The sequence below is a fragment of the Corythoichthys intestinalis genome, chromosome 18 (assembly GCF_030265065.1).
Source record: "Corythoichthys intestinalis isolate RoL2023-P3 chromosome 18, ASM3026506v1, whole genome shotgun sequence".
In the NCBI taxonomy this organism is placed as follows: domain Eukaryota; kingdom Metazoa; phylum Chordata; class Actinopteri; order Syngnathiformes; family Syngnathidae; genus Corythoichthys; species Corythoichthys intestinalis.
This window is the reverse complement of record NC_080412.1, coordinates 21711138-21734052: the sequence shown is the minus strand read 5'-3', so window position 1 is coordinate 21734052 and position 22915 is coordinate 21711138. Positions and strand designations below refer to the sequence as shown.

At 37.5% G+C, this 22915-nt stretch overlaps 1 protein-coding gene across 1 annotated transcript; it reads right to left on the bottom strand.

Annotated features, from left to right (window-relative positions):
• Positions 1 to 46: 46 nt before the first annotated feature.
• On the bottom strand, positions 47 to 14548 carry ftr82 (finTRIM family, member 82). Its single transcript, XM_057820446.1, has 7 exons — positions 13774 to 14548; positions 6914 to 7009; positions 5644 to 5877; positions 3444 to 3603; positions 3304 to 3360; positions 2808 to 2885; positions 47 to 1082 (listed from the first exon to the last, which is right to left on the bottom strand). The coding sequence occupies exons 1-7, from the start codon at positions 14362 to 14364 to the stop codon at positions 562 to 564; spliced, it is 1737 nt and encodes a 578-aa protein (XP_057676429.1). The 5' UTR covers positions 14365 to 14548; the 3' UTR covers positions 47 to 561.
• Positions 14549 to 22915: the final 8367 nt, after the last annotated feature.

The window sequence follows — 22915 nt, the reverse complement described above, 5'->3', positions numbered from 1 at the left end:
ACCTGTCGTGTACAGTACTTATGTAACTTATCTCGATGATGAAAAACAACAGGAAAAACTAACATTTTAGTGTAATTCTTTATTCAAAACTATAAATCTTTACGAAATGAAAAAAAAAATGTGCTGGATAACAATTGTATTGATGGGATTTCATTAAACTGTAAGTAAACATGCATAACATTAAATAAAGGGTTAGTGAAACGGTGAAAAGATATATATTTTACATTTGGTTGGGATTACAGTCACAGAGATGGTTGTGACAATGCAGCTAGTTTCATTAAAAAATAGCATTTTGCACACCCTCTGAGACAAGATAAATATGAAATATCAGGATGTGACATACACTGTAACTAGAGGTGTTAATAGGCATTGAAGGCCTTTTGTGGCAGTGATCTTTGGAGTTACAGTAAATTGACAACAAAATGCAGAGGTATAGTACAGTATATGATAGTTTGCACATTTGAGTGACAAAAAAAGAGTATTAAACATTGTAACATTATCAATTTCAGACTAATGAAGATGTTCCAAAAGCATGATATAAGCAAAATTTTCTCAAAATGTTCACTTGATGTTGCAGATTTTGACAGAGGTTCCGACTCCAAAGCCAGGATAAAGGGGCTCAGTGAAGGTGGTTTCGAACCGGTGCAGCAAGGTCATACTGCTTCCAATGCTATAAAACGCCAATGTGCCTGCACTGTGGTCCAAGTATACGCCTATTCTCGGGGAGTGAGGGCCGCTGACTGCTTTATCTACCCTGTTGTGCCAGGCTGAGTAACCCGTGTCAGAGCAGAGGAGACTCCAGGATTTGTCATTGTAGCCCAGCAGACACAAGGAACCTTTACCCTTACGGCTGATGCCTTTGTAGGCCACGCCGATGGAGAATTCTCCGCTCCACTCGATTTCCCAGTAGAATCGCCCCCCGGAGAGACCCTCCCGGCATAGAACTTGGGCAAAACTGTCAAACCTCTCTGGGTTTTCTCCATAAGGTTGCAGATCCCTGGTTCGGATGACTTTTCTACTGTGCTCAGAGATGTACAGCTCTTTGTAAGCTGTGACCGGATCTAACTTCAGTTGGCAGAAGTCTGTTTGAAGAGACAACACAAGAAGGGGAGCAGGTTTAGGTCAGTGCTTCTCAATTATTTTCTGTTACGCCCCCAGGGAAGACATAAACATTTCGTGCACCCCCAACTCTGCCGCCACTGTAAATAGTATCGTTTGTCTTTAAAATTATTATAGGTAAACCTCCGCACAACATTGTCCTTTCTAATATTAAAGAAAAAAAAGTAATATAGCTCAACTAACAATAAAGCGTAACTTTATTAACATATTTTTGTTTATAACAGAAAAGACTTAAAGCGCATCACTTTGCCTGAATTTAGGGGGAAAAAAAAGTCACATCCAAACTACAATGATAGACTAAAAGTGCATTTTTTTGGTCCACTTGATACTGAAAAATACAATTTAATAAACTCAATAAATCATAATAAATTCAAATTGATAATCAACATTAACTCACGAGGACGATGTGCCAAACAATTTGACCGAAAAAACAAAAATTGATAGAACAAAAATGACAGTGTCATTGGACAGAGGGACTGTTTTTATTTTTGCTGCAGGCAGTATCAGCTCCTTTTGCTATAGTTGAGGGTTATTTTCAGAGGTGGGTAGTGACGCATTACATTTACTCCGTTACATCTCCTTGAGTCACTTTTTGAGAGAAATGTACTTCTTAGGGTAGTTTTAACACACAATAATTTTTACTTGTACTTGAGTAGATTTGCGACAAAAAAACAATACTCCATTACTTCGGGCTACATTAGAGTTGTTACATTTTTCCTCTTTATTCTACATATTGACTTTATTATTTTTTTCCCCAGCGATACCGACAGTGGCTGTCTGTTTCACCAATGAGACGTGGCAACAACAACCACATGACTCCAATATACCCTCCAGAGGTAGCGATGTTTTTTCTGCACCTCATGCTGTGTTGTTCTGGCCTGAATTAGATAATTGTGTCATCTTTTAGCCTAATATGGTCATGTAATAGGTTATAGTGCAGTATAATAATAAAAGTTCATATTGATGACGTTGTGCTTAGTAAAGAAAAAAACATTTATTTAAAAAAAAAAAAAAAAACTGATATTGGAAGTAGTTACTCACAATTTTTGGATGACTTACTTTTACTTGGGTAATATTATTTAGAAGTAACGCTACTCGTACTTGAGTAAAAAATTTGGCTACTCTACCTATTTTGCACTGAGCAACTTGGTATGCCACCTTATATGATGCTAACAGTGCTAGCTTGTTTACTGATGTAACACTGGCAAAGCAGGACGATTGTTGGCAATATTCAGCAGGTTTTTGCTGAAAAAATATCAAGCGACTTATCAATGTGACTGGGGTCTAATGTCTTAAAGCGACGTCTTAATTGATTTGGCTTCCTGCTGTCCGCATTTTTGGACACAGTTAACAGACTGGTCTTTCGTCGTCTCCCACTGTATTAAAAGTCGAAGCCAAAAGCTACATACGCTTCATCATATTTCCTCATTTTAGCTCTTCATATCTCCAGTGCGCTTTGCAGTGTGCTCTTGCTTGGCTCAAAAATACAGCGTATACTCTGAAAATGAGAGTGCCACTGCCACCAGCTGAGTGGATGTCCATTTACACTTTATTCTAGTATTGCAAAAAAGTGTGTTTCCCGAAGTCACATGCGCCACCCCTGGCATCGCTCTGCGCCCTTGCGGGGGTGAGAAGTACTGGTTTAGGGGGACAAATGTTGAAACACCCCACATTGTATGAATACTTACATTTGACAAAATCTGATCTGCTTCTTGGCTCTGGTGTAGCATGTGTATTGTCCACTGTTGTCATGTTGTGGTCTTTACCTGCGAATGAAGCAATTTCTAACAATTAACTAATAAAATAAATAGAAAAGGCAAAAAAATAAGAATAGAAAAATTTTCCCTTTTAATTTAAAAAACAAAACTGATAAATAAAATGTAAAAATAATATTTACTTTTTTTGTTGATTCTAATTGAAAAAGAAAAATATATGACAAAATATTTACTATTAGGAGGCTCAAAAAAAGGAACTGGACAATTTATAGTTCAACATTGTCTCTAAAAGATTAATGGACTCTTCAAATAACTGTCGATTAATTTGATAATCGATTGGTCGATTAATCGTGGCTCTCAAAGTCGGAAGGTAGATTAGTCCAACAAAGGAAATCATAACTATGATGTGGCTTACGACAAACATGAGTTTGACACCTTTTATAGTAATTATTTTCAAGCATCATCTAACCTCTGCTCCTCCTGTCCAGTGTTCGACTTTCTGTTGTATAAACCGGAACGTCATTCACTGCAAGACAAAGTGGATTTATTCATGTTCTTCTGTGCTCATTGAGAGGAAATGCCGCACGTCTTTGCTAAAATGTGACAAACCCGTCTTGGAGATCCTCAGCAGCTCTTCCCTACCAAACTCTTCTAGACGTTCCTTGATCTCGGCCACAGCTTTCCTGACAGCTCCGAAGGAAAAGTCAGGGTTGACCGTCACCTTTGGTATGAAGCCATCATCAGTGGGGGTGCAAAGGTAGTTGAAGTTCTGAGGAAGGCAGAGTTTTGAACGATGTCAAGATCTTCCGTTTGCTGTGAGTTACAGCTGAAATGAACTATTAAATAATTTGAGTAGCTCGATTATAAAAATTGATCCAAGGAATTTTCTCCGCCTCGAGAAATCGTTTAATTTTGCCAGCTCTAAGCATGACGTTTTTCCCGGACTACTTTTAATCCGGCACAACGCGTTGACGTCACGTGCGTACAGGAAAAAGAAAGGCGGCAGATACATTTGATTTCAACCACGCATGAATATAGAGGTAACGATGAAGAAGCCGACAAAAGAAAAGAGAAAGGCACCAAGAAAGCGAAGCAGAAAATGTGGGAGCTTTTCAAGCTGGAGACAAAGGCGAACACTGTTTCATGTATTCACTGTAAGACAGCGCTTGCATAAGCATAACACTACACCAGGCTACCCACGGCCCCGCTGACCCTTCCACACCCCCGGTTAGACCCCGCCACCATGACCGCTCCAAAACCCGGGCCGGGCGCCACCGCATGACCCGCCCAACTAACCCCCGCTCCGCCAAAGGCACAAGAATGGAGGAGCAATACTCGGAACAAAGTAAAATTAAATAACTTAATGCTAATAAATAAGATTAACGTAACTTTATCTTGCTAACGTAACGTTAGCCCTGTAGAGGGCTAGGTTTCTATCAATTATGACAACTCTCGATGCGTGCTCAACGTGTCTTTCATATAGGCTTTATTGAATCCGTAAGAACACAGCGCTGTAGTGTGATGAGTGTCTAAAATAAAAACATAATGAATCTTAACTGTCAATTTTAGCCCAATAAGACTTAAAACTTAACTAGAACCTAAAAATAGCTTGACACTTACAATTTAGACTTAAAACCTAACTAGAACCTAAAAACAGCTTGACACTTACAATTTAGAATTAAAACTTTACTTGAACCTAAAAATAGCTTGACACAAATGGATATTGAATTGAAACACGTGGGTAAAACACCAAACTTTTCAGTGATGTATGTTATCAACCGTAAAGACATTTTTAGGTAAGAGCAGAGGTGGGTAGGAACGTGTTGCATGTACTCTGTTACATTTATTTGAGTAAATTTTTGAGGAAAAATGTACTTCTAAGAGTAGTTTTACTACTACTTCGCGCCAGCCTATTCAATCATGTGGTGTCTTTAAAGCACCATAAAAATGAAGTTTTTGGTATAGAGCGCTGCCCTCAACATGACTTGAAAGCGCGGATTTCAACCTCTCTCCCAGTTCTTATTTGGGACCGACTGACCACGGAAAACTGGAGAAATTATCCTTTTAATTTCAAAATAGTAATTATGAAGGAACTCTTTACTGTTCAAAATAGGAACTATTCTGTTTGGACAAATAATGCTTCATTTATGTAATTTTTTTTTCGTCGGAATTCAATCTTTTTTTTGTGTGTATGTATTTTTTTGGCTTAATGTGATTATGTAATGATTGTTTTGAAATATCATTATAACAACAGTTCATATAGATAACTTTGTGTTCAGAAAAAAAAACACACACACACACACAAAAAAAACAAAATCCAACAAAAATATAAGCAGTTACTCACAATGTTACTTATTACTTGAGTATTCTTTTCACCGAATACGTTTTTACTTGTACTAGAGTACATTTTTTGGATGACTACTTTTACTTGTGATATTATTTTGAAGTAACGCTACTCTTACTTGAGTAAAAATTTTGGCTACTCTACCCGCCTCTGGGTAAGAGATAAGAATTTTCTTGAATGCAAGCAGTAAATTTGTTTTGTTTTTTTCCTAGTCACATCTGAGATGCAATTGTTGGCTGTTTTCAACAATGTACATCTAAAATAAAGACACTAATTGTCTAAAAATTGTTTGATATCAGGTGAAATGTCTTGTTTTCTCATGTATATTTATAATTGCTCTTTACCTAAAAAATGTTTTATCCAATTAATCGATGGAATTTTCTGTAGAATACTCGAGTACTAAAATATTCGATAGCTGCCGCCCTACTGTGAATCTTGATGTGTTCCTCCAGTAGAATACAGTACCTGCAAAAAGTGGATGTGGTCGTCTGTACTATAAAGCTGCTTCAATCCTGACTCCTTTTTCTTCAGTTCATCAATCTCCTGTTCCAAACGCTCGATCAAAGCTTCGGCTTGGTTGAATGCAGCTTTCTCGTTGATCCCAATCAGCTTGGTCACCTCTGACCTCATCCTTTCGATGGAACGAATCATGTCCTCGAACATCTTCTGACTCTCCACCATAGCTCGCTGGGCCGAATTCTACACGAGAACACCGAGTATTTGTTTTAATGGAATACTTTGAGTAAATGTGTTAAGCATTTTTTGTACCGTAATTTTCAGACTATAAACTGCTACTTTTTTCCTTCATTTTGAATACTGCGGCTTATAGTCAAGTGCGGCTTATTTGTTGATTTATTTGGGTTAATAGGTAACACTTTATTTGACAGCGGCGTCATAAGACTGTCATAAGACTGTCATAATTATGACATGACACTATCATGGGCATTACTAAATGATTATGACAGATGTCATTAAGTGTCATCCGGCAAATTATGTCACTCGCTACTTTTATGTCCAGCTCGGATCTTTCATAAGTGAGATAATTTGCCGGATAACATCATCTGTTATAAGCATTCATTAATGCTCATTACAGCATAATAGCATAATTATGATTGTCTCATGACAATCGCCACTGTCAAATAAAGTGTTACCAAATACCATAAGTAGCAATTAATGAAAAAACTGGAACATTAACTGAAAAAATAATAAGCACAGAACATGAATTTTGATTGTTATTTACATCTGTAGCGCTGCGATGCATGCTAGGAGACATGTTGGACAACAACAGGTTTTACAGCAGGTGGCAGCAGAGGTTGACTGCCTACCCCCAAGGGAGCAGTGATGGCCAAATGAAGCTTCTTGAAGCAATGAAGCTTTGCTGCCAATTGATTCAAAGCGTGATGGTTGTTAATTTGGGCTTATGACAGTCGTATGATGCTGCTGTCAAATAAAGTGTTACCGGTTAATATCTTTTGGTGTAAATATCCCATAATAAAGTGAGGACAACTGCGGTTTATCTTGGAACAAATGCAGTTTTTGTGTCAAATTTTGGGTGGCGGCTTATGTACAGGTACATGCAAATGACAAGGTGAATGGAGTGGAGCCCTTGAGGACAAACACAGGTCCGCTTTCAATTTGTATGTTCGAAACATTTCTACACATAAGATAAAAATATTAATATTCAGTTCTGGTGTTCTTGCCATCATGAAAAAGAGTTTTCAAAATTTCAGCTTACTTTTAGTGAATCCACTGCGGTCTTCAACTCTTCCAGCTCCTTTACACGTTCTTGGCATTTTTGTCTGATCTCTGATGTGGAGATTCCCAAGAGTTTCTGTAATAAAGGGTTTATTCTTATTATAGTCCACCCTAAATGTCGACCTTCAGAAGATTTTTCTGTTTTAGTTCAGCCCGTGTCACATATATGGATTGTAGAGGAAATACAGGTGGATAATTCCAGAACTGAGGGGCACCCAAGCATCAAAATTCTTGAAAAATAAGCCTTCACTTTTCTGGTTTCCTGCTATATACAGTGCCCTCCATAATTACTGGCACCCCTGGTTAAGATGTGTTTTTTAGCTTCCAATATATTTTTTTAATTCAAATAATATGGGACCTTAATGGAAAAAAAGAGACAAATCCAACCTTCAGTACAAGTGCATTTATTCAGTGGGGAAAAATCCCACAGAAAGAAGTAATCATTTGACATCAAATAATGTGTGTCACAATTATTAGCACCCCTGGTGTTAATACTTTGTACAACCCCCTTTTGCCAACAAAACAAGGTCTGGTGACTGAGATGGCAATGGGAGGAGCTTGATATTGTGTCTGGTGAGCCATTAAGGTCCCATATTATTTGAATTTAAAAAATCATTAGAAGTTAAAAAAAACATCTTAACCAGGGGTGCCAATAATTATGGAGGGCACTGTATTAATCAATAATAGGTAATGAACTAACAAAGACTTGATTAGATCATCTTATGTTTACAATACTTGCCATAATCATGGTAACGGGGCTGCAATTCCAAGCTAATGTAAGTTTTTTTCCCCAGGATTACAAGCTCGCTCTTGCTATTATTTCTGCTCAAGAGGACAAACGCAAGAAGGTAAAAAGTAGATTATCTTGTTTATCTATTTTTGGGTGGTTGTTATTTACAATTTTTGGCATAAACACAGTAACAGGGTTGCAAATTCAAGCTAATGCTAGCTTTTTTCCCAGGATTACAAGCTTGCTATTATTCCTGCTCAAGAGGACACATGTAATAAGGTAAAAAGCAAATTGTTTTTGTTGTTTTTTTTTTTTTTATGAGTGTTTTTGGGATAAACACAGTAACAGGGTTGTTGGTAACAAGGTTGCATTTGCATGCTAATGCTTGCTTTTTTATCAGGAGTAAAAGCTAGCTTTTACTGTAGCAGTTACAGCTGACAAAGAGGTCAAAATTACTTATGATAATAAGTAAAGGAAAAAAATTCAAAATTTTAAATCTTATCCTTATCATATGCATAAGAGTTTACATAGAGTGACCATATTTTGATTTCCAAAAAACAGAGGACACTCGCCCTGCCTCGAGATACTTAAATTTTACTTGAAGTTCTCAAAAATGCCTTATCACTTTAATATATTTATAAGTATGCCTCCTCTGTCTGGATAGAAAAAATCTGTTTTGATTTTGTGTTCACTTTTTTTCTTTGATTGAATTTTTTTTTTTTTTTTTTTTATTGAAGCAACTTTTTTTTGATGATTGAATAATAAGACACAAATCTACCTTCATACAATCATAGTCAGCAACGTCATCATTAAGTCATCTTTCACAAACGTTCAAAAACTAATAGCTAAATATTTCATTCATATAATTCAAACCCATGAACATGTAGTCCAATCAACACACGCACGCACGCACGCACGCACGCACACACACACACAGAGTAGGCTATATGCCAACTAAATATTTTTTTAAATTACTATCGATACAATTATCATTGACAAATTCTTATTTCCACTCAATTATTATCCTCACTCAATGTTCTAGATTGCACGCAAACAATAACCGAAGTAAAATGACAAACAATTCAAACAGCATGTTTCCAAACGCAGCAATTCAAAACTCCATTTCCCATAATGCCTAGCGTGGCTTACCTCACTGACACCTACCCTATTAGCGAGCACTGGTAGCAGAGGCAAAAATCAAACATTGCTATACAGTTTACAATTATCAGCATCGCAATGATACAACATAAAACGAGATTTTACAGATCACATCAGTACAAAGCTCCAACAGAAGTTTAGCAAGTGTTCGTACCGATAGCCTGTGAGCTCCTGGCATGACGAAGGTTTGTTTGGGAATGACGCCATGATAAGACAGTCTGTGACTGCGCACGCATGCGCAAATTTGTATCCAAAGTAGAATAAATGTATTTTCGACTTAATTACTCTTTTGGGTGCATGACCATTTGATTATTTACGAATTGATCGTAATAAAAATCTTAACAACCGGGCAGGCTCTCTGGGAATACGTTACAGGCAGCATGGTACCATAGTATTCTGTGCAAAGCGTCAGTCAATTTCAACATACGCGAATTGGTCCCGTTAAAAATCATGAAAACCGCACATTTTCATGAATTCATAAAACTCCGCTGGACAGGATGTAAAAAGTGGACTTGTCCGGGTAATAGAGGACGTTTGGTCACCCTAACTTAACATAAGAGCACACGTTTTTTTGTGGGAGTTGCAGCCATTACCGTAGGCTAAATTTGACTCGTAGGTTCTTCCGGGTCAATCAAGGCTAAGTGTTTTATGAAAAATAGAAGACAGGACAAAATTCTAGCCGTTCTTTTGGAAAACTGTTTTGTTGATATCAAGTCCAGTGTACAGTATGATGTGGTTCACTGATTTCTTCTTCTACCATGAGGTTATGATATAAGGTGAATGTTGTGGCACATTTGAAATATTATCGTAATTTTCTGACTTTAAGCCGCTATTTTTTCCCTCATTATGAATCTTGAGGCTTATAGTCCAGTGTGTCTTATTTCTTGAACAATTTGAGTTGATAGTTAACACTTTCTTTAACTGTCATTAGACGGTCATAATTATGACATGACACTGTCATAGGCATTAATGAATGCTTATGACAGATGTTATTAAGTGTCATCTGGCAAATCTTGTCATTGACTCCATTTATGTCCAGTCCGAATCCTTTACATATATTCAAAAGTGAGAAATGTACAGACCTTCATTTGCTCAAAATATTTAGGTGTGCAAATAGCAAACTTGGACCTCTCACAATGGAGACCATAATGTTTAAAAACAAAAAAATGCCATTCTTAGAAACGTACCCATTTTGTGATATCAGTTATAACTACAAGTATAGACTACTGTGCATGTGATAATGAGTATTAATGATGTCACAAGAAAGGACGGGCACTCTGTGATACTTGCACTTGATGGCAAAAATAGTACTAGTAATGATGATATATTTGCCCACATGTTGGGCGGCTACTTCCTTGATATTATTACCAGTGGCGTTGCTCGGGTCTCTTTTTGTTTTGTCACAATTTTTTTTCACTCCTCTATTCATGTCCAGTTCGGATCTTTTACATTGATTCAAAAGTGAGATAATTTTCCGGATGACACTTCATGACACCTGTCATAAACATTCATTAATACCCATGACAGTGTCACGTCATATTTATGACGGTCTTATGGCAGTCTTATGATGCCGTTGTTAAATAAAGTGTTACAGTACAATATCTTTTGGTGTAAATATCCCATAATAGAGTGAGGACGGCTGCAGTTTATAATCTAGTGCGGTTTATCTATGAGCAAATGTCAAATTAGGTGGGTGCGGCTAATAGTTGGGTGCGCCTTATAGTCCAAAAATGACGGTATGTTAGTTAAATATATTTTCAAGCATTCTATTCTCTTTGTTTGTTTGTTTTTTTTAAATTGGGTCTCGGGATTAAATTATCTCAGAAACAACAAGTTTTAGTTATTTGTGTACTATTAAAAATTTGAAGTATCTAAAATGTTCTCCATTTCTGGAATGACCCAGGTTCATATTTAAAGGCTTAGTAGAGACAGCCAACTCAGCATGTCTAATAAAGCCTATTCAAGAGATTTCTCAATATGGGCAGGTTTGATCTCAGACTGGGGGTCTGTCATGGAATTCTGGTCATGTCAGGAATGTGAATCCACTGCTGAGTGACTTTTTAAAGGGATGTTTCAAGGTGCGCGACAACCTGACATGCCGAAAAGGGGGCTTTTCTAATTCAGCTTTATTCTCAAGCTCACCAAGCCATTCTTCAAGATAAGCTGGTGGAATGTGGGGAATCTGGCAGGGGTCAGCGTGAGAGGGGGAGGGGAAACAAGAAGAGATGGTGTGAGATTTGTAAAAATCTGATGGTAAATGACATGACTAGAGATACTGCACTCTGTAGTGAGGGGAAATATAAAAAACAAACACTGAAAATTTACACTCTGTGGACAGTGTTTTCTCTCAGCCGCATAAGTGCTTTGGCTGTGATTCATGAAAACCTTGACTCCCTGACATTCCAGTATCACTCCAGGCCTCCTCCCACAGGTGGGAAATGGCACAGGAAGGCAGTTTCTGTGTAGCTATCCAACAGATGGAACAGCACATTCTCTGAAAAGCAACTTTCGGTGGCGATAAGCAAGACACTCCCCCAACCTTCACGCAGCTAATCAGAAAGCAGTACTTGTTTTGGCGGTGAATGCCTGCCAAGGTAGCTGATACCATTGGGGAAAAATAGGACAAAGTACGTGCGACTTGTACTGCAGGAGTTTGGGAAAACAGATAATCTCCTAAGAGACAATGGTTTTGCAGTATGGTGTCTTGTATGGTTGTTAAGGCTGGATGGTATGGCCAAAAGTTGATCATTTTTCCCCTTATATCAGATATGTCCAAAGTCCGGCCCGGGGGCCAAATGCGGCCCCTGGTCAAATTTCATCCGGCCCCCAGCCTCTGTCATAAAATCAATAACGTCTGGCCCGCACACAGACTTAATAATTTGGTCAGCACTACTGCTACCATCATATGAAGTAGCTTACACACTAAATGCTGCTCCTCATTTACCCACTAAAAGGCAGCAGCACTCTAAGCAACATTACCCCATGTGACCCTTAACTCCCAATTTTCTAAAATGGTGACAACACAAAAAAGAAAGTTGACTGCAACGGCTGACGCTTCAGGGAGAGGTGGAAATTGGACTATTTCTTCACTAAAATACGCAACAACTGTGTCTGCATCATTTGCAAAGAGACAGTTGCTGTTTTAAAGAGTTCAATGTGAGGCGATATTACCAAACAAGAGACGCGGACATGTACGACATGATTACAGGGAAGATATGTAGTGAGAAATTAAAGCAACTTGAAGCTAATTTCACAGCAGCAGTATTTCGCAAGAACCCGAGAATCAAAAGAGAACGCCACAAAGGCTAATTGCGAGATTGTTGATATTATTAATTTAAAAAAATAATAAAGCAAATGTGACACACAGAATGGCTTGCTAAAATTTGCTTAAATATATTGTTCTACGTAAAGGACGTCAACCAAGGCCGGCCCCCCCAAATTTTTACCACACCAAATCTGGCTCCCTTTGCAAAAAGTTTGGACACCCCTGCCTTACATAGTCCAATCACAATTTAAAAATAAATAGTATTCAAGAATCTGCAATGAAAATAATCCTGACACATTTGTATGCATGAATATTGTTTTGCGAATTGCATAAGGTGAAACGATACTAATTTTGGTTAGTGTGTGAATGGTTGTATATTAGCAGTAATCTAGCAGGTGTTCAAAAAATGAAATGTATTTTGGATTTTAATGCACAGTATGTGGAATTTTCTTTTTATTATGTGTATATTTTATATATATTTTATATACAGTGTATGTTTAAAGTTGCAGTCGACCTCAATGGGAGGATAATGAACTGCTTAAAAAACAACATTGGGTTTGTTTTGAGGGACTGTTGACTAACTATCTGCAAAACTAGTCGATTTGATCTCCACTCTGTCTGGTCAATTAAATGTTGCGGCTGATCATAGAGGTTGACTTCATTTTTTAAAAATTTATTTAAACTCATTAGCTGCCATTAACTAGGCTGACAGTGACCACTCACAAATTCAGCGACTGAGAGCAAGAGTAAGCTAACTTCATTTTTGTCAGTTTCAACTCACTGACTAACTACGCATGTGCCGGTATGATATTCTGACGGTATGATAACTTTAAACCAAAATATGACGGTTTCACGGTATTGCAATTACAGCTCTAAAATGTGTTATTTTGAGATATCCAGGTATATATTTTACATTGATTTTTATTTTTCAAAACATATTGGCAAGTTAAAATTAATTAAAAATATAACATGTACACTAACTTTTAATTTTGTATAAATGTGAAATCATATTGGAGGTAATGCCTCCTCGCAGCCCTCTGTAACTTTTCTTTAGTTGAAGTATTCTCATACCAGCAATTTTGTTTTCTTCGATGGGGGGGAGTTCAGGAGTTTCACCTCCTCCAGCCATCGTGTAGCACACTGACACTGAGCAACAACTGGTGGGTGAGGGTTGAGCTTTACAGCTGTAAGCAAGGGACTTTGCCATGCATTTTTGGGACATTAAAAAAGCTAATACCTTAGGGACTGTATGACGGAAAATTCTTGCTGTTTTGAATCCTTTACGTTTTCATACCACAGTATACCTTGAAACCAGTAATCGGCACATGTCTATGACTAACATTAAAGGCGTCAATTGGCCAATCCATTTTGACTGATCGGGTTGGCAGTGACCATTCCCAAACTGACATACTGAAAGAGTGGGCTAACGTCTTTTCATTATTTTTAAGCCATTGGCTTCCGCAGAGAGCAATGATGTAGATGATCTAATCCATTTTGATTGGTTTTAAAATACGTCTATCGTCATCAATGGCAGCCACTGAGTTGAAATCGGCTAACCCTGATGGTCATATAATGCTTATACTGTGAAATGTGTAGACATTTGTTCTCCCAGGCTATTTGAGAGTGATCTAACAGGTAGCGCACTATTTGTGTAGCCGAACAACAAAGTAACACATTTTCCTCGTACCTGTTTTTCACTCCTTTCGGCCTCGGCGGAGACAATGTCGTGGCCTTTGTGTTCACTGACTGTACAGAGGGCACAGATACACATCTGGTCGGTTCGACAGAAGAGCTCCAAAGACTTCTGGTGCTGAGGGCAGATCTTCCTGTCCAGGTTTCCCAATTCGTCCACCAACTTGTGCCTTTTGAATGTGGCTGATTCATAGTGGGGCTTCAGGTGTTTCTCACAGTAGGATGCCAAACAGTTCAGACAGGACTTGACGGCTTTGAGTTTCTTCCCAGAGCAGAAGTCGCAGGGGACGTCGCTTGGTCCTGCATAGCCGTTCCCTTGGGGCAAGTGGACATTGAGATTCAGACCGCTCTTCTTGATCTTTTCAGCCACCATGCTGAGTGTAGCGTTGGGCCGTAGCACAGGCCTCTGGGTGAAGGTGATCTTGCACTGAGGGCAAATATAAATACCCGTGTAGTCCGCTTCATTCCAGTATCCACTGATGCAGTCCATACAGAAACTGTGGCCACAAGGAATAGCCACAGGGTCCCTTAGGAGGTTCACGCATAGTGTACAGCTAAAGTAGTCCGGAGAAGTGTGATCAGCCATTGCGGCGAACGCACGATCACTTTCAGACCTGAGGAAGTCAAGAGAAAATGCCGGGAAGCGATAGCTCTGCGCCGAGTCTGCGTGGGAGCCCGCCCTCCTGACTGTGGTACAGCCTGCCAGAGACAGGACCTTCTTGTATTTCTGAATTCCACAGGTTATTGATTGAAAGCAGACAAGGCCCGCCTCCAGCGCTGTGAGTGTATGGAGCCCTGCCCTGCTCAGATAAGCAGGTTGAGCAAGTGTGGAGAGAAAGAGCGCATGAGGGAGGGAGCGCGAGGAAAGAGAGGAAAGTAAAAACTAAAAAAGAATGAATGAAATGTGAAAAACTTCAAACCAGAAAAGAAATATGCTTAAAAACGCCTCCATTTCCCTCGCAGCTTACTTCCAATTCCTCTTGTGGCTCATCTGGGGGGGAATTGCGCGCACTTCTCAACAGCTGTATTTCCACCTATTGTTGTCGGACAGAATCGCCATTGTCTTCAACCGGTTACAGTCCAACAAACACAAATGGAGAGTTAGGTAGTGTTGGAATTTAAGGGACCACCCAATAAACAAACACAGCCGTTGCAAACTTGAGCATTTTCGGAAAACATCCCTTCTAATGCCTTTGATCAGAGTTATACCTTTTACATTCTAACCAGATAAACCAGTCCAATGGGGGTAAATGTGTAACTGCAGATATGGAGATCACATTTGTTTGTTCAGCAGAAGACTCACATGCAGCCATGAGCAAATAGAACATTCCTAGACGTTGCAGGTGTGTAGATGTTTGACATACTTGTGTTGCATCATGTGGAAAGATGCCTACTCTACTGTTCAAAGCAGCCACAAGAAAGTAGCAACATGAAGTTGATATCATAACCCTTCATTAGCGATTAAAGTAATCCTAGACTATAGTTTTCAATACATTTCGTCCCTGTTCAAGTATTTGAATTGGGGGGAAATATCTGTGGATCGTTCCAGAATTAGAGGATATTTTACATCCCACCATTGAAATTTGAAATAATGTGTTTTTTTTTTTTTTTTTTTAAAGAAAACCAGAAAAGCCACTCTCATTCAATTCTCTAATGACTACTTAACAGTCTTCACAATTTGAAGTACAGTATATTATTTGTGCTTTTCTCCAGATCCTGCATGACTTCATACATATTACTTCACCATATTAGGTCAGGTTGTGATAGGCCAGTTTTCCCTTTTCCTTCCTCTAATGCAGAGGTTGCACCCTGTGATTACAGATTAACTACCTAGCTCTGTTAGGGGGAAATCACTTAACACACTTCTGATATTAAAAAAGGAAAGACTGTGCAGCTACAGTGGTTGTACTCTGTGAAACATGAGCGTGTTTGGGATCCGGGACATTTTAATTATCTTTAACAACGGGACCCTGAAAAGAGTATGGTGATTGTTGTGAACTGTGGAGTTCTGTTTTAGAGCAAACAGATAATCCACAGTCATCCAAAGCTGAAAACAAGTTCAAGGTGAAAGGTCAGCCTCCCCTATGATAGAGTGGGCACACACTTTGCAGGTTAAGTGCATGCGAGCACACATGGCTATTTCATCGAAGGAAACAAAGTACAAGCTCACTGAGGGCGTGTAATAAAAACAGGAAGACGCCATTCTAAACATGTCATGGTGAAACACTGGACTGATTACTTGTCGGTACCCAAACTCGAGACCAAATGTAAGACTCGTTGACACTGTAAATTTGAAGGATTATGTTTTTTAAAATTCCATAGACTTCATAATTATATTGACGGGACACATTCCCCAGACACTGCGCCACGCCTTCAAGTAGGGGGCCGTCCCACACTCTGCTTCAGTCGGTCGAAGTTGGTCGCAGTTACTCTCAAACGGCGATCCAACGCCGGATTTAGGTTGAAAATGTATGAAAGCTGAACCACATACAAACAGGAGGGATTGTCTCAGGTGTGATTTGTTCGAGGATTCAAGATAATTATTTTTTGTACCATGCATGCATTTTGAAACTTGAGAAAAATCAATGGGAGAAATTAATCGCTACGGCATTGGCCTCATAATTCGCAATATTTATGTAAAATAAATGCTAACTGCCCGTTTTTGTTTTTTTTTTGCTTTCAACCAAAAATCGAGACTGTTTTACATTCATGTCTATAAAGAATTCAGGGAAATTAAGCATTCATTCACAATAATTTTCAATGTAAAAAGCTCTTTGTGGTGATAAGGCGGCGCCAATATAGGCTTAAAGACAAGCAGCACATTCGACAAATTTACATAAAATAAATGCTAACTGCCCGTTTTTTTGGTTTTTTTTTTTTTTTGCATCTAACAGAATCGAGACTGTTTTACTTCCATATCTATAAAGAATTCAGGGATTTAAGCATTTATTCACAAGAATTTTCAGCATAAAAAGCTCTTTGTGGTGATAAGGCCGCGCCACACTGGCTTAAAGACTAGCAGCACATTCAACATACTTACGTAAAATAAATGCTAACTGCCCGTTTTTTTTGTTTTTTTTTTCTTTTATCGAGAAAATCGAGACTGTTTTAAGTCCATATCTTAAAAGAATTCAGGGATTTAAGCATTTATTCACAAGAATTTTCAACTTAAAATGCTCTTTGTCTGTGTTTCCACTTGGTCAGCTTTGATGGAGATGAAGTCTATGAAAATAATTTTTAAAAACTCTGAGACAGTGTGGCGCTTAACAGTAACAGTTACAGAAGAAAGATCATAACAGCTTTGTTGATAAAACTTCTTCTTGACAGTGTAAGCGATGCTAATTTTTGCTGGCACGTGAATTACATTTTCCCTTGTTTATAAGTATTAGTGGCGGGAACCTCTGGGTATCTCATGATACGGTACGATATTATATGCTATACAAGGCTCACGATAACCATAATCTCACGATGTGGCGATACAACAATTATCCATACATTGGCAGGAAAACATTCTAGGAACAGAAAAACAAGCCATTTTCATCCTTCTACTGTGAGCTGGATTTAGTTTATCAATAGTTGACATCCAATCCATTTGAACTGGAAGGGTGATTATTCGTTCATTCGCTGCTATCCTTCCCACTTTAAACTGATTGGACGTCTATGGTCGTCAATGTCAGCCTAGACATCCAGTCCAGTTAAAATGAATTGGATTTCTACCGCCGTCAATACATAGACTTGACAAGACAGCTCCCACAAACATTGCGCCGCGCCTTCTTGTTGGGGGCCGACTAAGGCAAAGCGTTTGCCTTTCACTGTGATAAACTCAAACACATACTGCGTTCAAACACCGGATTAAGGTGGAAAAAGGACAACATTTTTACTGCATACAGGCAGGCAGGAGTGTCTCAAGAGTGACTTGGTCGAGGATTCAAGGTAATTATTATATAAAATAGCCCCATGCATGCACTTTGAAACGTTATGAAAAAAAAGAAATGGAAAAAATTTGCTTAACTTCAGTTCAAAATATTTACGTAAAATGAATGATAACTGCCTTTTTTTTGTGTGTTTTTTGTTGTTGTTGCTTTTAACCAAAAATTTAGACTATGCTCATATCTATAGAAATTCCGGGATGTACCCATTTATTTACAATAATTTTCATCTTAAAAAGCTATTTGTTTTGTGATGGCCACCATGTTGTATCCCTACACAGTAGCGGAACTTTACAGTCAAATGATCAGGTAGTTTTTGGCCAACTGCCCATTTTTTGGCAAAAATCTATCGTAATGTAGACATTTCTGCGTGCATACAAAAAAATTCACCTTTAACGTGTTTTATTTTATTCAACATTTCAATCTAAAAACAAAGAGAGCCAGATTGCCGGCAGGACGCGCTGAAGCAATAGTAAAATCAGAATTCAACCAAAATAATTTGTGATTGTATATAGAAAAATTCAAATTTTGCTTTTGTTGAGTAAAATTAAGAGAATTCTGCATGCTTTCCTCAAGTATTAAGTTTCTAATGTGAAAATTGAGTGATTTATTAGCTATTGAAAACTTGCACTAAATAAAAAGAAAAATTAAAGTTGCTATTTTGGACAAAAACGTATACAGTATGTTAAATATCGCGATTGATCCTGAAAATATAGGTGATTATCTCTGCATTTGGGGATTTTCGTGCATCTAATGTAAAATTTGAGAATTTTATAGCCATTTTAAGTTTTGTTATACGTGTATGAACATAATTAATTGGGATTTTATTTGGGAACGACTTTGAATTTTTTTTATGTCGCTGCTCATGGAGACTCATATACCATATGCCTAAGGGAGGTGCCTGTTTTGGTTTTAGGTCACAGCTTTGGTTTTGAAAATATTTGGGAATTTTTAAGTTTTTGAAAATACGCCCCATACGGATCGGCCCCGAGCCCAGTGTCCCGTCAACTTATAATGAATTCTATTGTCAATGAAAGCCAGTGAGCTAACGCAGACACTATTCTAATGGAAGATTTTGGTAGAAAGCAATATGTCTATATGCTGCCATAGCAGTTTCATGGCGCAGTAAGCCCCCGAACTATTTTTAATTTGTCCGTTTTACCCTGGAAACCCCCATTTGCAGACGTTGCACAACCGCTTTTGTTTCAACCCAGCCATAAAAAGAAGGTAAGTAATTAGATTTATTATTGGAAATGTCTTGTCATTTTTAGCTTAGAACCATTAATTGATGTCTAATATTTAGTTTAAAAAAAAAAAAAAAAAAACTTTAAAAAAAATCATTCACTCGCATATTTTGAACTTTTAAACAAATGACGTCACAATGAAAGAAAAAATGGTGTCTAAATAAGTCACTGATATCTACCTTATAACTATCGCTTAATTGTTTTTTTTTTTTTTTTGTTACTTTCGCATTTTCCCCGACATTTTAGATGATAAATAATCGATCCAAACAAAGAAAAAATGGGAAAAAAAATACTTTAAAAGGGTCAATATATGAAAAAGAATCTCGACCACTCCTTGATGTCTGCGATTTCTGCATCGCAACCCTTGTTATATTACCATTTTTCACCCATAAATACCCCCCCAAAATATGGCTCTGGCCATTCACAGCTGTGTCTTGACACTCGGTGATACATGCTACATGGAGTTTTTCGATCTAAAAGATGTAAATACGCGGAAATATTTCGTTAAAACCATGGCGTCTTTAATTATGCTCTCACCTCTAGGTAGGGTTTTGCTGTTTAAAAAAAAAAATAAAAAATTGAAACGCCCTCCTGTTCAAAATCGTTCATCACCTAGAAAATTGAGAGTCTAAGCTTTCCAATTATATATCACACATGCATATAGGACAATTCTGAAATTTGGCCAAATTGGGGATCTCAGAGCGGAAATTCATGTCACCTGAGTGTTTTCGACCATATATATTAATGGTGGGAGTATGTCAATAACCTTTTGGGTTACAAAGTATCGCCATACTGTATATTGTCCAACCCCTGATTAGCATTATGCTAGCTGGAGTTTGAAAAACTAAATTTTGTATTTTAGTGTACAATTTGTGTAATTTTCCTGTTATGTGTGTTTAGCTTTACAGTTTACCTCAACTGCAGTATTGTTAACTGCTAGAAAACTATCAACATTGGACTCTTTTGGGACACTTAAAAATTTGCCAAATCAATTTGCATCTCGACCATGTATGTTCGGTGAAATATGTCATGGCCGATCACTAGGGTTGCCAACCGTTACTTGAAAAATGGAATTGTCCCGTATTCAGAAACAAAAGTACACAGTCTGTATTAAGCTTATAAGGGTCACGCTTTGTCCCGTATTATCACGAAAATCGATAATTGTGTTTCATTTGTAAAACAAACGAATGATGGCTTTCTGACCAATGAGCTAACAGAACAATGTCGATCCCGCTCACCTCATTGGTCGAGGAGGTACTAGGCTGTCGCTTGCCAGGAGGAAAACAGAAGGCAACATAAAAGTGTGAGAGAAAAGAGGTTTGAATGAAGCGTGAGTAAAAATACATGTTCAAAATCATCATCAAAATATTCATTTGTTTTCTTGTTTTTCTCTATGTATTTTATTTTCACTATTTGTATCATATTTTTTGTTCCGTCAATTTCGTTTGCATTTCCATATTATATTTGGAGTGATCGTTTGCGAAGCTGTTATTTGCTGAGGGAGCTTAGAATGCACCTAAATTGTTAAAACAAAAAAATTTAAAATACGCACCCACAAACACAAAAGGCTCAGGACCTTAAGGGTTAAATTATAGTTTTTACATTGCTTATACTTATTGTTATTCATGTGCTTATATCACTCAAATATGTATCCAATTAATTCAGTTTGGAGTAAAATTATAATAATATTATAACGAAAAATCACTTTTCACATACAAAACAATAAGGGGTGATGTTTATCGGGCTGGCCCGCTCTGCCAATGAGGTCTCCTTTTTTTTTTTTTTCTTTTCAGGGAGTTGGCAACCGTACCGATCACAGAAATCGACCTTAATCCCCCCCCCCCCCGAGCTTAAAATAACACACCCTTATTTCGTGACAATAAAACCAGGGTAATACAAAGAACATTTAACCGAGTTCGGATTATGACATTTGAGCAACTTATCAGTAAGTAGGAAATGTTTTGACAACCTGTTATCATTATCAGTGACATTTGTATCGGTTCCAAAGAAACAAAGAAGAAACGTTTTTTTCTTTTGTTAGGTTTACTTTATCGCCAATTAATGTTAATATATATAAATAAAGATATAAATAGTTATTGATGTTACAAAATTAATGTAGGAGAGGGAGTTTGCTGGTAAAATCAGTTGGTTTAAGTTACTTGTAAAATTACAAGAATGGATTTATCGGTTTTTGTTTTTTCTTCATTTCAGTTTGTCCTCTACACTACTTTAAACATACATTGGCAAAGTTTTCCTTGTTTGTCAAGATTTCATGAAGTAGTATTTATGTCATGGAACTAACCATTAGACAGACAGAGCTCAGTGTAATACGATGTGTGTTGGCCAATAGATTCCTCTTCTCCATAAAATTGCAGTATTTTTCTTTTATGGGATCAAAGTCCATTTACTGTCCAAACCAAGGTCATTTAAGTTGGCAGAACAAAGTACAGAGCAATTTTTCAAATCGAAACTTCCAGTGTCTATTTACAGCTAAGGAGATGTGTTGAAACGTTATCTGGATGAAATAAAGGTTCATTTTATTTAGAAAGAAAATGTTTAGTTGTACAAACCACATGAACCTAAGCATACATTTGACAAATCTTGCTGACAAATTTGCCTAATTTCATATAAAAATATTACAATATTGTTGATGACATAATGACATAATGCAATCACTGTTATACGTAAAATTCTTCCAAATTAATATATGATATATATAAGTCGTCGATTAGTCAATTTTGTCGTTGTTCAATACAATTGTTTGCTTTCTTTTTTGGTATCCAGATACGATATTTATGTACTGTTGCATATCAGCTGTTGTTGATGGACAACAGACTTGTTACGGTCCAACCTACACGGGCCATCTTGGCTCTTTAACAATGGAATCTGTTTGCCCCGCTGTTATCTGGGCTATCAAGTGTAGTCGCATTCCACTCCATTCCAACAACCCTGAAACTCCATCTCGGCTGAGTTTGTGTGTGTTCACTGTAAAATGAAAAATTCAATGGGAGGTATTTTCTTGACTCAGACGAGAAAACATTCATGAGATTGCAAGAAACTGCAGAAACAAAGTTTCATTACTGACTTACAGAACCTGCATGTTCCCCTGCAGATTTTTTTTTTTTTTTAATGACTCTGTGAGTTTTTTATGGTGATTTTAGAACATATAATGACGTTACTAGTATTGATTATTATTATATTATTTCAAAATTGTTTTTATTATTTATTATTATTGGGTTTCTTATGTTTCTATTATTTTTAATGAATAAATTTATAAATTAATCACATTAAATGAATTGAAATAGAAATATACAGTGGCTGAGGCCCCCAGTGAAACTCTAAAATTGATTTATTTTTGTTACAAAATGTTTTTTTTTTTTTTTCCTTTTCTTACAGAATCTGTAACAAGGCGACTATTTTTTGGTCATTTAAAAATCTTACTTTAATAGTACTAATGGGTATTATTAATTACTTATATTATTTCTATTATTATTGTTGTATTTTTAAAAACAGGTAGTCCCTGAGTTATGACGTCCCCAACTTTCAACTTCACGACGCCGGAGTCTCGTCTGCCATTTTTTTCTCCAATCCAGTGGTTCTTAACCTGGGTTAGATCGAGCCCCAGGGGTTCGGTGAGTAAGTCTAAGGGGTTCGGCAAAGGACCTGCAGGGCCCTATTGTCATACGCTGACTAAAGCTAAGCAAAGTGGCGTATTATATTCGGTTTTTGACTCGCTTGCCCCCAAATTACATGGTTTTTTCCATTTCTTTCAACTGCTTGTCCTCTTTCTGACTGGAGGAGAAACTGTTTTGCTCAGTGGAAGGTTGACTCACACTTGGTTTGTAGAACTATAACAGACTGATGGGCAGTGTGGACTCAAATTTTGACCTGTTTTAAAACATGCTGTCAAAATGAAAAGAGGTTGAACGGGAATCCGTTTAGATATTAGTAGAGAGTAGACATT